Source organism: Pieris brassicae, chromosome 4, assembly GCF_905147105.1.
Source record: "Pieris brassicae chromosome 4, ilPieBrab1.1, whole genome shotgun sequence".
In the NCBI taxonomy this organism is placed as follows: domain Eukaryota; kingdom Metazoa; phylum Arthropoda; class Insecta; order Lepidoptera; family Pieridae; genus Pieris; species Pieris brassicae.
Genome location: NC_059668.1, coordinates 16,097,595 through 16,113,782, shown reverse-complemented (window position 1 = coordinate 16,113,782; position 16,188 = coordinate 16,097,595). Strand labels below are relative to the sequence as shown.

Genomic DNA, 16,188 nt, shown 5'->3' with positions numbered 1-16,188 from the left:
ATTTATATTTTAAAATAAATATTTTGGATGATGCCCGAAGAAGACGTATGCTGTTAAGTGTGATAGGCGCCATCTATGGCTAATACATATATTTTCTACTACGACTACATTTGAATTTTAATTGTCAAAGTCAACATAATTTGATACACCTATTATCAATACGTTGACAGCTATCAGTTGCGGATAACATACATATAGTCCTTGGGCTACGATACATATAAATTTGTTTTATATTCGCGATACGTAAAACGTGTAGGCATCGATATAAATGAGAACGTATGCTACAATAATACCAATATACTTATGCGATCAGATCAAATATTTAAATCGCTCAGAATACTGCCAAGTAGAAGAGTATTGAATACTTAAAACGTTCTGAAGATATGCAACTATTATTATTGTTAAATTAAATTGTTATTTACGGATACTACGATAGTTTCCAATTAGGAATTACAATCTTATAGGTATATCATTCCAAGCTAAGGTCAAACCATCTTCCTTGTTTGTGATTCTATGTTCTAATATAATTGATGTGTATGTGTGTTACATTTGTAACATCACATTGTAATATATTTTTAAGCATGCAACATGCATGTTTTATTTTACTAATAAATAAATAGATAGAATCTCGCAGCACCAATATAATTTTACTTCTGTGTTTTTAAGACTTGTCCGTTCGGGAATGTATTAAGAAATCATATGCAGACAAGTTAAATTAATTTCAGAATAATTAATATCACTAAATTTACGTTTGTTCACACGCCTTACGACCGATCACGTTCGTACGAACCACTGATCTTACTTACCTATACTCAATATTGGTATAAGAACCACTACGAACGCACTAAAAATATAAATTATGTAATATTTCAAGAGGGAAATTATATTCATGTTAACATTTCGTCAAATTTATGTTCCTATTAAGTCTAGACCGGCTATAATTCTATTGTTAATAATACGGGAGGTTTATTCCCAAAACACGTTATCTCAAACATCGGGCGGGAATCGAAGCCTATCGCTAGCTCATATCTTGAGCGCAATGCTTTAGTCCTATCAGATCGTGGGATTTTTTGTACGGAATAAAAATATTGCTTTTTGTATGAATACAATGCAGGTGATAGATTTTTTGATTTTATATTTTATACAAGACGATAAACTGTTGTCAAAGTTTGAATGTTAAGAAACGCTTTACTGTAAACGTGAATCCAAGCAGAACCTGTAACTTAATTTTAAAAAGTTGCCTCGCGTTGCAATTCTAACATAAAATTAAAGATTCTTATATCTAAAGCACCATTTAGAAAAAAAACTATTAAAAAATTATGATCATATTTTAAAATAGGTATTCAACCGAAAATAGTGCCATCTCTTTTCACCCAAAACTAGGTCGTGTTAATAAATAAAGTGTACATAAAAGTTAGAAAATTGTATTTAAAACTTATATTTTCGATCTTTTTGCCCAAGTTTTGCCCGCATAGGCAACAATGAAACACCCTATCACCGCCGCAGTTGATAATGAACGTGAAATCTCGTCAAGATAACGCCACCCTTACCCCCCACTGTTATCAGTAGATCGGGAGCTTCGTCGGGACCCCATTCACTAGCACACACGTCATTTTTTTATCTGTATAGAGTAACGAATGGAATACGGATGTGTGTTTATTCTGTGGTTTTAGAATTCAAGACTGTCGTGCTTTTTTGTGTGAGGTTGGTAAAAAGATCTGATTGTAAAAATCATCAAAAAATTAATATAAGATAGAATTATAATATAAGCTAAATAAAAAATATAAGCGCAATTATTCACTCAGGGTAAAGTCCATAAAAAATTGTATAACGAATAAAAAGTTAGTATACATATTATTAGTGGAAAATAAAATAAATAGTAATATTAAGTTTATGTTTATGATGACATCATGCTATGAAGCATCACTGTCTATGAGTTGTAATACTCGTTAAGCATTCACCGTCTGTAAAAAGTTCAACTATTATCATACAAGTCAATTCTAAACTGGTTTGACATTGACATCTGCTGTCAAAATAGGTAACGAGCCACACGCGGCGGGAATTTCAACTCAATGTCGTAATTCGCAGTTGTCAGTCGTGTCATTGAAATAGATATTTTATCTGGTGACATAGATTAAATATGTAGATGTGCATCTATAATGTTTAAATTATAAGCAGTCACATAATAATAAACTGAGTGTATTTTATCTATTACTGTGTTGGACTAGGAGTTAAGCACGACTCTCAAGGTGAGTTCGTGCGTTCAAACCAGGCTGAACACAAATTTTCTTTTTATACGCTATTAACAACTGATTTTACGATACAGAAACATCATGAAATGACGACGTGCACACGTGTTTTTGTCTTTAGTACAAAAGGCTGATGTAAAAAAAATTACGCAGGTTGAATAAAACATTGAACACCAAATATTTTTTACGTATTATATCAACCAAAATTAGAATTATTTAATTATTCTAATCTACAAAAGTGAATCTTAATCTTATCAAAACAGCATCAACTGTGATCTGATAAAAAAACTTCCATTGAGATGATCAGAATATTATGTTAAAGATAAATAAAAAAGATTTTTTCTAATTCATACTTTTAAAAAATAATGCATTCTATCATAAATATTTGTAATATAATATAAATAAAGTTAATGGTATGAAGTACTTTCCAATAAGAAAAGTAATAAAAGCCTTTTAATAAACAAAAGCATGTAAACATTGAAATGCATACACATTTTGTCGTCCACGCCGCCTGGCGGCAACTCGGCGACACTAGCGCACGCCAGCTCCAGCTGTTTCAGGTACCGTAGCCACAATAACATCACAAACGTCAAAATACACTTCAAATAACTTTTTTGAGAGCACAACTCGTTTTCGACGTCATTCTTTAGCCGCGTAAATTGAGTGACTGGCTTGGTTACGCGCCCCACCCCGCACACAGCAACAGACACTCACACAGGTCCGATCCCTTATCAGGTTGGTTTAACTAGCAATGGCTGCCCCGAGATCCTATCGCCTCCGAGCTCGCGGTAACGTTGCATTGAAAGATAACGTCAGCGATCCTATCGCGGTGTTTGAATAAACTTGTATAAAATGTCAAATAAAAAAGTTACCCACTATAAAAGTATCTAGCCTGATTTGATAGTGACTTTGATATGGTATTTGCTATGTGCAATTTTTCAAAAAATTTCATACAATTTTGCGCACTCTGGTTTTCTTTTTATTTTTCTAGACGAATGTGTAAGCTTTTTCATTGAAATCAAGTTTTTGGATACGGCTCTATTGAAATATCACACAACCAAGTGTAGTGAAAAATAAATGACAAAATATTAATTTTTAGTGCAAATAATAATCATCAATAATTTATTGATATTTTAATTTAATATTATTGATTAGAGTAGTAACCTGATAGATACCTGTTTTGTTTTTGTCTTAATTTATATTTTATGTAAACATTGCAATTCTATTTTTGCACAGTATCAGATTTCTATGTGCGAATGAATGATAAAGGACACGACAAATATGGACCAGTGAATGGGTTTAGCGGGAATCGAACGATCGGTGTTTCATCGATCTAATCGAAACTCGACTATCGAGTTGGCAATTTGATTTATTGAAATCGATACATCATGAGAATGCTCAGATCTGTGTTATACTTACGTTGGTCGATAACAAAAGTTTGTAACGTGAGGTATTCTGACTATAAACGGAATATTATCTTAATAGCTAATCGAATTGAAGAAATAATAGGGGTGGAGATTGTATCGTTTTTATTCTTAAATAATTTGATAAAATTTATTTAAAGTACGCATTTTCAATGAATGTCGAAAAATCTATAAAAACCGCTTAAACATGTTTACTATATATACTACAGGAGTATAACATTTAATAAATAAAATATAGGTATTTATTAATAGGAAAAAATCAATAATTATGTGACGGTGGAACACAAAGTTACACACAAAGAAACAGTTTATTTTAATAAATAATTTAATTTAAACAATAATTTTACATATAAAGTATCTTATGTATAATAATCGAATACAGGATATGCGTAATAATGGAAACTCGCAAACAAGATAAATCATAACGATTTCTCGATAACTTAAATCGATTATAGCTGTCAAAAACGTCAAGTTAAATAGATTATTATCAATGAGATAGAATATAAAATTACAAATATTCTATATTTGGAAATGGTAACGCAACTGTAATATTTAGATTTCCCATTAGATTTCGATGGTTCAAAATGTTTCTGAGTACCTTAAACATAGAATAAATATATTACGCATAGACCTACGTCTTTCAAATTAAAAAAAAAAAACTTTTATATCTTTATTTAAATAATATCTTATTCTTGTTGCGCAAAAAATTGATACGGATTTTATAACATCGAATTTTTTTACATGTTGGCAACAAATAGCACGCAATACCATAATTTACGTTGCATTGTTACAAAAAACATTAAATAGAGATGTGCTCATAAAGATGTAGAGATTACCACAAACGTTATGATGGCCAGATATGGTGCAGGTGGTTTCAGGCCAATCTGATAGACTATCACCCCATCTAGCGTGCAACACTCATTTAGTTTTTTTCTATATCATACCCGGAATCTTTCTTGTGAAATCTTAGTTTTGAAATCTAAATTAATTATAACGCTCGGTTCTTTATTATATGAAAGTTGAAATTAAAATATTAGGCTTTACTTCTAACATAAACGGTCAATAAAAACATTTCAGAATTTATACTACCAAAACATACACAGAACAAAACACATAATTAAATTTAGAAATATAATATATAGTACCAGTGTTGGCGTAGTGACTTGAGCGTGCGACTTTAAGGTCGTAGGTTCAAATCCCGGCTGTGTACCAATGGCCTTCTGTCTACGTGCACATTTAAATGTGCACGTAGACAGAAGGCTCGAAGACTCGCCCGTATGTTGAAAGAAAATATCGTGAAAACAAATACAGAAAAGTAAGACCAAGGGTGGTACGGTTTTTCAATATTAATTATTAAAAAAACGTATTATTAACTTTAAAATCAGGCATTGCACTACAACAACGTTATCCAATTTGATAATAAGTTAAGAGCTTCCCAAATAACAGAAGCCGCCGCCATCTTTGAATTCCATATCAAACTTCAAATTCGTAAAGAAAGTGATACGCGTGGCGCCACCTACATCTACCAAAGATAAAATATCCCGGCATAAATCAAGGTGTACTCAAATTGATAAGCGAAGCCGAATGATAACGAATTAATAATATCGAACTAATGGATTCTTAATGTGGCGACGCGACAAATAATTATGTCTGTTTTGTACAGGTTTTCTTTTGTTTTGTGTTAAGCTTTGGGGGTTTCATTTAAAAGCTAATTTATTTATTACGATAGCTATATTTATACGAATCAGTAGTGGTAATAAACTTTAGGTCCTTGTAGTGATAATGGTAAATATATTGTGGTTTAACTCAATATATATATTTTTAAAGGTGTATTTTAAAATGCGCAAATTAAAGTGATTTTTAAAATCCTATGTCCCCTAAGTGAGGCAGAGGAAATCCAGCGTTGAAAACCAGATCAGTTCCTGGAGGCTCTCACAATTTCCTTCGCCTCTGTAGTGTTGCAGGTGTTTTAGGCGGCCACATTCTTTTCCATGATGATTCCAGTTGAGGGCTTACTTAGCGATGTGATTTGGATCGCTCTGGAGCATATAGGCGACCCACTACTAAGTACTTTCGATAGACCTTTCAATTGGCAACCATTGCATAGCCCTTATCAGCCCTAAGGATACAAGAAATCAAAACCAAATTTACTAAATAAATAATATGTGTGTATATTCAACGCTGTATTAATCGGTATGTTATTCGTTAACCTTTATTTATGGTCCGATGAAATAAAGAATCGAAATTGTATTAGGAATTTATTTTTCCGCAGATTTTCATGTTAGTACTTTTTTGCATTAATTCAAAAAAATTAATAATACATATATATAACTATAATCGTATGGAACAAATTAAAGAAAGTATAATTATAAAACCAAAGTTAAGAATAGCTTAATTTATAAAATTTTCGAGACTTTATCAAAATAAGTTCAAAAGTCTTAATAAGTTTATTGTATGTACTTTTTTAATATTAAATTAGGAATAATTAAGTTTTTTTAGGTTTTCTCTCTTACACTTTTGTACGATTATTTTTTTGCCCAGAAAATAATCAGTATTTTTAGGTTAAGTGTTCTGTGCGTTGTAGCGATAATTTATACATAAAACATTCTCACGTTCGTGATACGGAAATTCTTCTAGTCAGAGATCGTATCAGCTGTCACACCTACCAATGATTTAATTATTATTGTAACCATGAAGTTAGTTTGATCTTCTGAAGTTCTATAAACTCAATAAACAACGCGTGAGCATCAGTTTGTAAATAATCTTACTAATACGATGTAGTCGTGTTTAATTAAGCTTCTAATACATTCACATTTAATGTTAATTTATTCAGAGATTTGATCTTATCGTTAGGAATGTGGAAAGGAATTTATTGATAAATTTTATTCAAATTGTGTTTGAAATATTGACGATAGGTAATCATGGAATTGGCGCTTTGGTTAGCTTTGGCTTGATAAGGTCAGCCAAAAGACTCCGTTGGACTGGTCATCATGGGGGAATGGTAGAAGATTGGAGGATTGGATTTCCGGCCTCCGACCGTCGTCATCACGCCCAGATATCACTGCAAAGATGCTGTGAAGAAGAACCTTCGCGAGCTCATTCGCCAGCTGTCTGAGCGGTGAGTCTGAGGTGGCGTTCTTAAATTTTATAGGCCAAGGTTTGTTTAGATCACTATAACGGAGTAAGTAAGGTCAAGCACTAATATAGAAATGTAACAAAGGAATATTAACGCTTTGATTAACCAAATTACGAGAATTATATGTTACTGATTATTTAAAAAAAATCTATTGTTCAAACATTACAAGTAACCGAAAGGCACGAAATACCAACAAAACCTCACTAAGGATTCACTTTAGTGCCTGATACAGCACACTGTACAATCCATTACTTGAAACTACAGACATAACAAGTATTATGAATTATAAAATGTTACTGAAATAAAAAAAAAACTTCTAAAAATTTTATTAAATAAACTTTTAAATAATTTGAATTGTTATTGCTTTTGATTAAGGTGTATTTTGACTTCACAACGTATTTTGTGTTACATAAAAAGTTTTAGTTTGTGCCATGCGAAACTAGCCAATATTCTAATGATATAATTTAATTATAAATGAATGAATCATCAAATACAATAGTAAACGGCACAATGCGAACGGAATGAATTTTGCTGATACCATCTTTATCAGTGATGTGATACGATCAATAGATAACTTATCCGGTACCAGAGCACGGGAGGTAATTTTTTTTTTAACCCTTTATTCTTCAGTCGCGCTCTTTATTTCTAAAGCTCATGTTAGTGTCTTCGGCAAGCCTCTGCGCCTGTGTTATTGTAAGACCTGTAAGGGCCGTTACTTAATCGGTCCAGCGAATAGAGGATCGGAATCGAGGTCTAGTCCACTGTGCCAGTTACGATAAGTTTTTCTAAACCTTCTGGATCTCTGCGTGTACAATTTTTTTTAGTATACGTTGGTAACAAACTGTCGAAAGACGATTTTAACCTGTAACTAAACATGTCATACTAAGACATATGGACACGTATGTTCCACATTTCCAGAGCATCTATTTTTCTACTTTCAGATGTTCGCTTTGTTCAGGTTTCAGGGCAATAAAAGAAAAATAGAAATACCAGTCTCAACTAATTTATATTATTTTCTTTTTTCTTCTCTGTTTTTGATGAAATTAATTATTAGAGTAAATTAAATTAATTTAAACCCTTCTAGAATAGTTAATATAGTAATATTCTAATGGTCCATTAAAATATCTTTAGATTTGACAAAATGTGCAACTCAACAACGACGCTTTACAGCAGCCTTCACACCTCTTCCGTCGTTTGCAATTAGAATTTGTACATTTTAGCTGTACAAATTATCATTTGATCTTCCATAAATAAGATAATTATTAAAAAATCAAATGCCTTTAAATCTTTTTAATCACATTTTTTTGCATGATAAGGAGTAACTGTCAAACCATGCTCTTTGTGATATCTTCGAGCAATTAATAAATTATATATTACTTTTAACTAGTTATTTAAATATCCTGCTGTGTGTGCTTACCACAAGGAATTATAAATAATTATTATTATTATAAATGGAACGGAAATCGTTGTTATAAATCCGGAAACCTACTCAAAAACAAATTAGGATAAATACATGATACAACAAACCAATTGTCGATAAGGATTGATGGGATTATATATAAAATTGTGTTATTGTTAAAAACATTACTCAACTGGACTTGACAATATTGTTGATTTGTTTGTTGAAGCAAAATCTAAAAAAATCTAGCGAAACTGAGAGTACTCTTATCTTATCAGAGAGAATTTATTAGTAGAAAGTAGAGATAAAACAACCCGTTTCATTGGATCTTATGAAAGTTGCCAGTGATAGTGAAACTCACATGTGGGCTGATTGCAGCTTCGGCGGCAAATTATCATTCTACTAATTCCATAGCATTTTAAGTATTCAATAATAGCTGACCCGGCAGACGTTGTCCTGTCTTAAGTATGAATATTGATTTCGAATTGGTATAATTAACTTAAAAATGCTCTATGATATAAAACATTCTTTGTTTGTTATCTGGCGCGTATATTAATAGTTTTGTTGGTATTCCGACATAGAAACAGGCGACATATAACTGGCCATGTGAAAAAAAGGATTTTCAAGATTAACACCACAAATAATTAGTGACTGTAATTATTTTATATGTATTTTATCAATATAATAACTCCGACCGAAGCATTTATTTTAAACAATATTAATTTTTCCTACAACCTCTTTGACGATATTTGCAGCACGCATTCTGTCAATATTATGTCAAACGCCATAAGGTTATGTGCAAAATTGATTGAATTGTAAAAGCGCTATTGTAATTGTAATTGTAAATGCACTGAAAAAAAATGCTATAATAAGTCGTCATGATTACTGAAAATGGTGGTTAAGTATTCTTAAATTTTCTAACTTTCTGTTTTCTCCTGACAATAACAAACACAACAAAAAAGAATTAGCGAAATCGGTCCAGCCGTGATGCCGTGACTAAGGGAAATAGGGATTCATTTATATACATATATATAGATTATGTTATATATATATATGATATACAAACCAAAAACTACACAAGTGAATAATTATTTTTATCAATTTATTGTAATACAAGTATGCGTACTTAGTTTCGCCTGAATATGATTCACTTAGCCTAGTTTCGTAGCTATAACATATGAAACATTTTACTATGGTGTGCTTTGCCCTGCTTGGGTGATAGGACTTTAAGTAATTAAGATAATTTGCGATTCATTATCTATGACAAATTTATGATTAACATAGATAAACAGACAATTGTGTTTATTATATGTAATAAAATTAATATAGCCGTTATACTCTCTGTTCTGTGATCTTTAAAACCTTGGCAAAGGCCTTCTCTAAACTTCCCACTGTTCTCTATCCTTTGCGACCTCTCTCTAACTGCCTGCTGTTATTTTAAATAAGTCCTCTCAATTATTGCGTTGTCGGCCTCTTCTTCGTTTTCCGTCTCTAGGGACTCCGTCAATATTTTGCTGCATTTTTCATAAGAGCTCCGTATCATATGATATATTTATAATATACTTTTGTATTACTCTCAATTTTACTCCTACGTTACGCGGGTGACGAAAATGTTTATAAGCGACTATTTTATGTCTTTATCACGTGATACTTTGATACATTTTTACACACTAATACACGATCCAAGTCTAAGAACATTTAGGAACGGTCTAAAAAGCTTCCAGTGTGCTTCTAGGCGAGCTTTTACTAAATAAAAACACTATATCATCAACCTAAGATAATCTCTCCGTTTAAGATTCTATTGAGTTCGAATCCTGCCTATACTCTTGATTCTTCTCCCTTACTTATACTGCGTAGGAAAACTAAAACAACTATCAGAAACACTACGTGCCTATAATCAAGTAATATTTGAAGCCAAAAGGCCACAAACCATGTCTATACAAGGCCCCAATTCGACTCCGTCATAACTGAGACGGTTCATATTGCATTGTGGGGCTAATTGGATGGAGATCGTTATCAGCTCCACTGATAAAATGGAATAGATAACATTCTGTAGTGACTTATTAAGGCTGTTCCCAGAATAATATTAGATTGTATGATACCGTGTGTGCAGTGGCAGCAAAAAAATTACAGCACGAGATTAATTAGGTGTTTCGTAGCTTGATTGTTATCTAGAAGTTGATTATAATTTTTTAAACTGTGTAATATTTTTGATATATCCATCTTAATGCTTATTAGTATATTATACAAATAAAAACAATACGTTGAACTATTGTAACAAATTCATACATAATAGGAGGTTATAAGAAAAATATGCATGACTTAGATTTAAAATCTAAAATGCGTAATTTTTTTTTCTGCTAACGCTACTTAACCATATCAAAGATCTGTACAACGTATCGCGTTGTGTAGTTTTTGCGAAATTGGTCGCTCGATCGCTTTCAGCCCAGCCTTCCTTGAACCCTACGACAGATACTCAATCTAGGACACAAATTGCCTTGAAAATTAAACCCTCCCTGTTCATTTAGAAAATCTAGAGACTTTGTTTATTAATAATTTTATTCACTGCTTTACAAAAAATGTATAATAATATTTTTTAAAAGAAAATGTACAAGATACTCACCTAATGTTAAGTGATAACACCGTGATGGAAACTCTCAATGCCAGAAGGCTCGAGGGCGTTGCCGGCCTTTAAAATTTGGTACACTCTTTTCTTATAGAAAGGGTTCCTATAGCACACAGGTTTTCGTTTACTGAACATATATAATTTTAATAATGAATAATAAATAGAAAAATAATTGTAAATCTCTAGCTCAACAGTCGTACGGTGTAGACAAATATAGCGAAAAAACCTGCATGTGTTCGAAGGCTGATCATCTATGAAATAAAAATTATCAAAAACGGATGCAATCAAGACCAAGACCCACTGAATTATTCAATTGAAACTTCTTCATCGGTGTTATATAAAAAAATTACCGTGACATTTTTCGGTTACGCGTGACATTATTCCCTTACGGGTCACATTTTTCCGTTTGCCGCCACCTTTTTCTTGTCCCTACCACGATAGGGACAAGAAAACGAAGCCATTAATAAGAAAAATATATAATATCAATAACAATGATAGTAATAATTCTATTACAATTAATGAAATACTGTAATAATCTTAGTAATAGAAAAGGAAAAATAAAGTAATTGTATTATTTGTAATCATGTCTATGATAATAAAAGCCTTTTGTTAAACTTTATCTAATTTAACTTTATTTATAGTTACATATAGTAGATCATTTTTCGAAAACTAAGGTCATAAAGAAGTTTCACTTCTTACGTGTGTACACTATGTACAAAACTATCGGCGTTGTAAAAAAAATTACCGTCACATTTTTCGGTTCCTCGTCACCTTATTCCGTTACACGCCATTTTTTATTAATTTAATTATGCAACTGGCCGTATTGCAAGCAATCTCTTCCAGACAACTATAACATCTTCTGAATAGGCTGATTGGCCTTTGATTTCGCTAGTACTACTATAATGACCAATTTTACAATACAAGATTTTTTTAATAATTAGGCATTTTAAAATCAATAGAATTTTTTTCAATCCGCTCCAATAGGCTATTTCATTCAAAGCTCATGGTGTAAGCACAACTCCCCAAAATTACCACGACTAATAACATTATTGTAAAACCTATTAAAATATTAGTTTGTGATTGATTCAACATATTTATTGAGATATAAATTAAAATGCATAAAACGGGTCGTGTCGTGCGCCGTGTGAGATAGTTATCTTAAGATTGTAGGGTTAAGCCCGAACCCGTTTTTAATTTAACATTTTTTTGTTGCAAATGCTTCCGAACTCAAACACTGAGCTTTTATGTCCATGTCAAAATATCAAGTTACAAATTGTGATTAATAAGGCTTTCATAGAATATTTTAAGAGTTATTTGGAAATGTTAGGTTCACTTTATGAAAATAGTTACCTTCAACTATTTTGTAATAGTTTTTATTTATAACGTCTAATTTTAAGCGCAACCACATCGTACGCTTCATCATATTCAATTCATCTGTATTAGTTATATATATTATGTATATTTATGGATATATGTTGGATTATCATAGTATCGACACAGATTTAAAGTTAAACTAAATTCAGCCTGTCCTTGCATAATACCCGAAGAGACGGTTGTAGATGTCCTGACCTCCAATGTATGGCTACGATCCGATCAATATCAAACACATTAAGGAATAAACATCAATTATGAACAAAACTTTATGAGATTCCAAAAATTTCCGGTAAATATAACACAAAATGTTGTTAACAGGAATAACTAATTAATTTTATTTATTTATTAAAGCTTACCACATCATACATTGTACTTAATCTCCTGCATATTTTATAAAATCTTTCATCTAAAATGTATGACAATTGAAGTAAACATAAGTGTTTCAAAAAAGAAATTAAAACATAATACAAAAAAAAATCTTCAGCAAAACAGCGAATTAGGTTCGAGATAGGCACCTAACAATGCTTTCTCTAAAACCGATCAGCCCACTACCGAATATATCCAGCTCCGGATAAGCATTATTGAATCCGTTAAAATCGCGAAGAATTCGAAAAAGAGCTGCTTGGACTCCTAGGTTGTATTTGAATGATATTTCTGATAAATTAATCATCTACAAATGCTATTTTGCTATACACATACGTTCATCAATATTAATAACGACGATGTAGTCGCGGAATTAACCAACGAATAAAAAAAAGATTAAATTTAATATATATATAAAGATTCACTATTATTCCCTTCTTTCACTTGACTAAACTAAGTAAACTGTACCACTTCAAAGTATAACAAAGAATGCCCGTGCGCATATGCTTTATTTTATATTGTATTTCCTACTCCGACTCGACCATTACACTTCGGGCGGATGTTCAACGTAAATTCGTATAAAACAGAATGAGTCAAATGAACTGACTGACTGAATGACGCTTATGTCAAGTTTCATAAGCATATTTTATTTTTTATTCTTTTCAGCATTATATATAATTTTTCTATTATTCAAATCCAAGATACAACAAAGCAATCCACAAGTTACGAATGATATCATTGTGCGCAGTAATCTATGTATGTGTCAACTGTTCGGTAATGAATTTAGAATAAATGATAACTGAAGGTATCGCAGCGTGAATCATTTAACGCCGATAGAGGGCGGAGGTGACGCGTCGCCCACTATGACCCCGGTGCTAGGTACAGGCGATAGCGATTTAGAATCGCTTCTATATATGCTTTCATTTTTTACTTAAAATTTGTACAAAATGTACGTTCGCAAATACATTCATCACCAACAATGTGTTATGTTTTAATATACAAGATGGTGATAATACAACATTGATAGATCAATCTTAGCAACATAATTATTTGTTAAAAGATCTATTAATTTCTAACTACAATAAAGTTACGTGGAAGATTCAGGCTCGAGACTGAGCTCTTAGAATGAGTGACGTATGTTCAATACGATTTGAAATGAATTATAAAGCAAGGATCATACCGCTCCAAACTCATGGCATATCCCACAAACCTGGGGGTCGCATACACGGCCGATTACATCCTTTGTTGTGTGGAAGAAAAATGGCCGAGCACTATCGCGACGCGATACTATTACTTTAAACAAGATTCGTGACTGACGATACAGATGCTCCCGTGTTAGTTAATACTTGGAAGTCCCATTGAATAAAACAGATTATTGTCGCTTAACAAGACTTTCATTTTCTTTTTTTAGACTGTTTAGTTTCTATAGAAACGTCATTCTACTAAACAATCAATAAGAGTCTCTATATAAGTATATAAAAATACGCTTCGACACCCTATGTGTCTGAAAACAGAACAGCTACAAAATTACTGAAGTAGAGCATTTTAGCCTCAACTATCCGTTCACGTCAGTCTAAGAAATTATTTAAACTTCAAATTTTCTACCGCTTCATAATTAATTTCTGCATATGTTTGAGCACGTCAATGATAGCTAGGTTAAAGGTAATTCTAGTATTGTCTTTTGTTAACATAGCTGTTACACATTAACACACCTTTTGTCTTCAGTCACCGTGACCACGCACGCTGAAAAGCACGCGAAACGTAGGAAAAATATAAAATGTAGAATTATGTAAATAATTATAAGTTTTTAAGAATATTACATAGCTTCAATCCGTTCAAAAAGTGTTTTTCTTAAAGGTAATTCTTCGAAGTGTTAATAACGCCAAAAGAACAATTGATAGAACACATTTATAAGCGATGTAATTGAAAAATAAGTATCATAATACGAAAGTCGCTTTGGGTGGGCGCGCGATGGCTACATTTGTCACACCGCGCCACGCTACCACGATACGCCTCGCTCTTTGTGTGGGAGATTCCTATCGGACAATAGCGACCACTGTTTATATCCTATAAAGTGTTTAACACATTTGTTATAGAGGTCAAGGCGATATAATTTGTTTTTTGTAGGGTTGTCGATTGGTCCTTTGATTTGTATAAATGTAATTTCCTTTAGGTTTTTAGATATGCATTCGTCTATAATTAATTATACTGTTAAAAATCTATTACATAATACGTAATAACATCGCTTTTGATGACTTGATTGAAATTCTAAACGTAATGCAAAAACTCGAAAATTGTTATATATTTTTTAAGATATTTTAATATTATACAGTATAATTTAATTGGCAACCCTATAACCCATACAAGCAGAATGGTTTTTTACCCTGGCCACCCCATTAGTTAGCCCATTGTGATCTTATTATTCTGATATTGTTCAAAGATGTAACACGAGGATTGTTAACAATTCTTTCAATATTTTAGACTCTCGATCACCGTTTTATCAAAATCAAAAACTTCATGTGATCTTTAAATATTGAATTGAAATAACTATATAAAAAAAAACACTGGTGGCGCTACAACGTTTTTAGGTCAGAGCCTCAGATCTCTGTATTTGTTTTATGATCATTTGTCAATCTTATAGGCAAGTAGGTAATCGGACCTTTTGGGTCTAATTTTTTACATGAAAAAATACTAAGGAGCACATTGCAGTTTGAATCCATGACCTCAGAATCGCACCCTTAGGCTACCAAATGTAAATAAACTTCTAAACTTTTTCTCCATAAATTAATAAACGGGATCGATTGTGTTTGTGTGTCAAACTCTAAAAACTTCTCAATTGAAATATTTTAATTAATTTCATTATTAAAATGCTACATTATTCCATCATTAGTAGTACCAACATATTTGAATATATCAAGCATTAGCATTGACAGGATAGGCTACCCCAGCTAATAGTTTTAGAGGTTAAATCTAAAAAATATAGTTATTCAGAGATAAAGGAAAGTTAATCCGCAAACTGTGCATTATCCGACTTCATCTTATCATAGCAATTATCTCTTAATGACCACCTTGTTATCAGCTCTCGCGATTTTTTTGCTTACGCCATAGATTCTAGCGATTGCACAAGGCTTAACATTTATTATTATTAATAAATCTTTGTAAATCTTCCATCGTTAGAATTTTATCTATTGATAATTTAAAAAAAGGTTTATTCAGTTGAACAAAATTTCAAAAATACTACGCAATCCACTGTCAAAATAATACAAAATGTCACAACGAAATATATTACTAATATGTATTATAAAGAGGTCCTTATGTGAGGTTGTCTGGATCTATCGAACCGATTTCGAAAATTCTTATACCAATAGAAAAGCTGTATTTAATTCGTGCTAGCCGAATTTGCAAACACTAAGAAAAATCGGACGAACGAAAACGTTTCTTCCAAACGTTGCCTTAAAGATGGGAGTTCTAGAGAAGTGGTGTGGAGCCTACAATAATGCCTACAAACAAGTCAGAGACAGCATATGCCAAACTTTAATATAAAAACAAGTCCACCGCCACATCTGAATGTGTATTGTGTAACCTGAAAGACTACTTGCACGGAATTCATTGCGGTT

The 16,188-nt window shown here is 32.0% G+C and overlaps 1 protein-coding gene across 4 annotated transcripts in view; it reads right to left on the bottom strand.

Annotated features, from left to right (window-relative positions):
- Positions 1-16,188, bottom strand: part of LOC123708487 (zinc finger protein ush) — a 139,261-nt gene that overhangs the window by 66,693 nt on the left and 56,380 nt on the right. Inside the window, exon 1 of one of the 4 annotated variants that reach the window (XM_045659217.1) lies at positions 2,740-2,886. The exons of 2 other annotated variants lie outside the window; for them this stretch is intronic. In XM_045659217.1, the coding sequence (XP_045515173.1) occupies positions 2,740-2,830 (91 nt within the window). In that variant the 5' untranslated portion in view covers positions 2,831-2,886. Of the gene's footprint in view, positions 1-2,739; positions 2,887-16,188 lie in introns of those variants that run through there. One more of the 4 variants, XM_045659221.1, reaches the window with a different exon arrangement.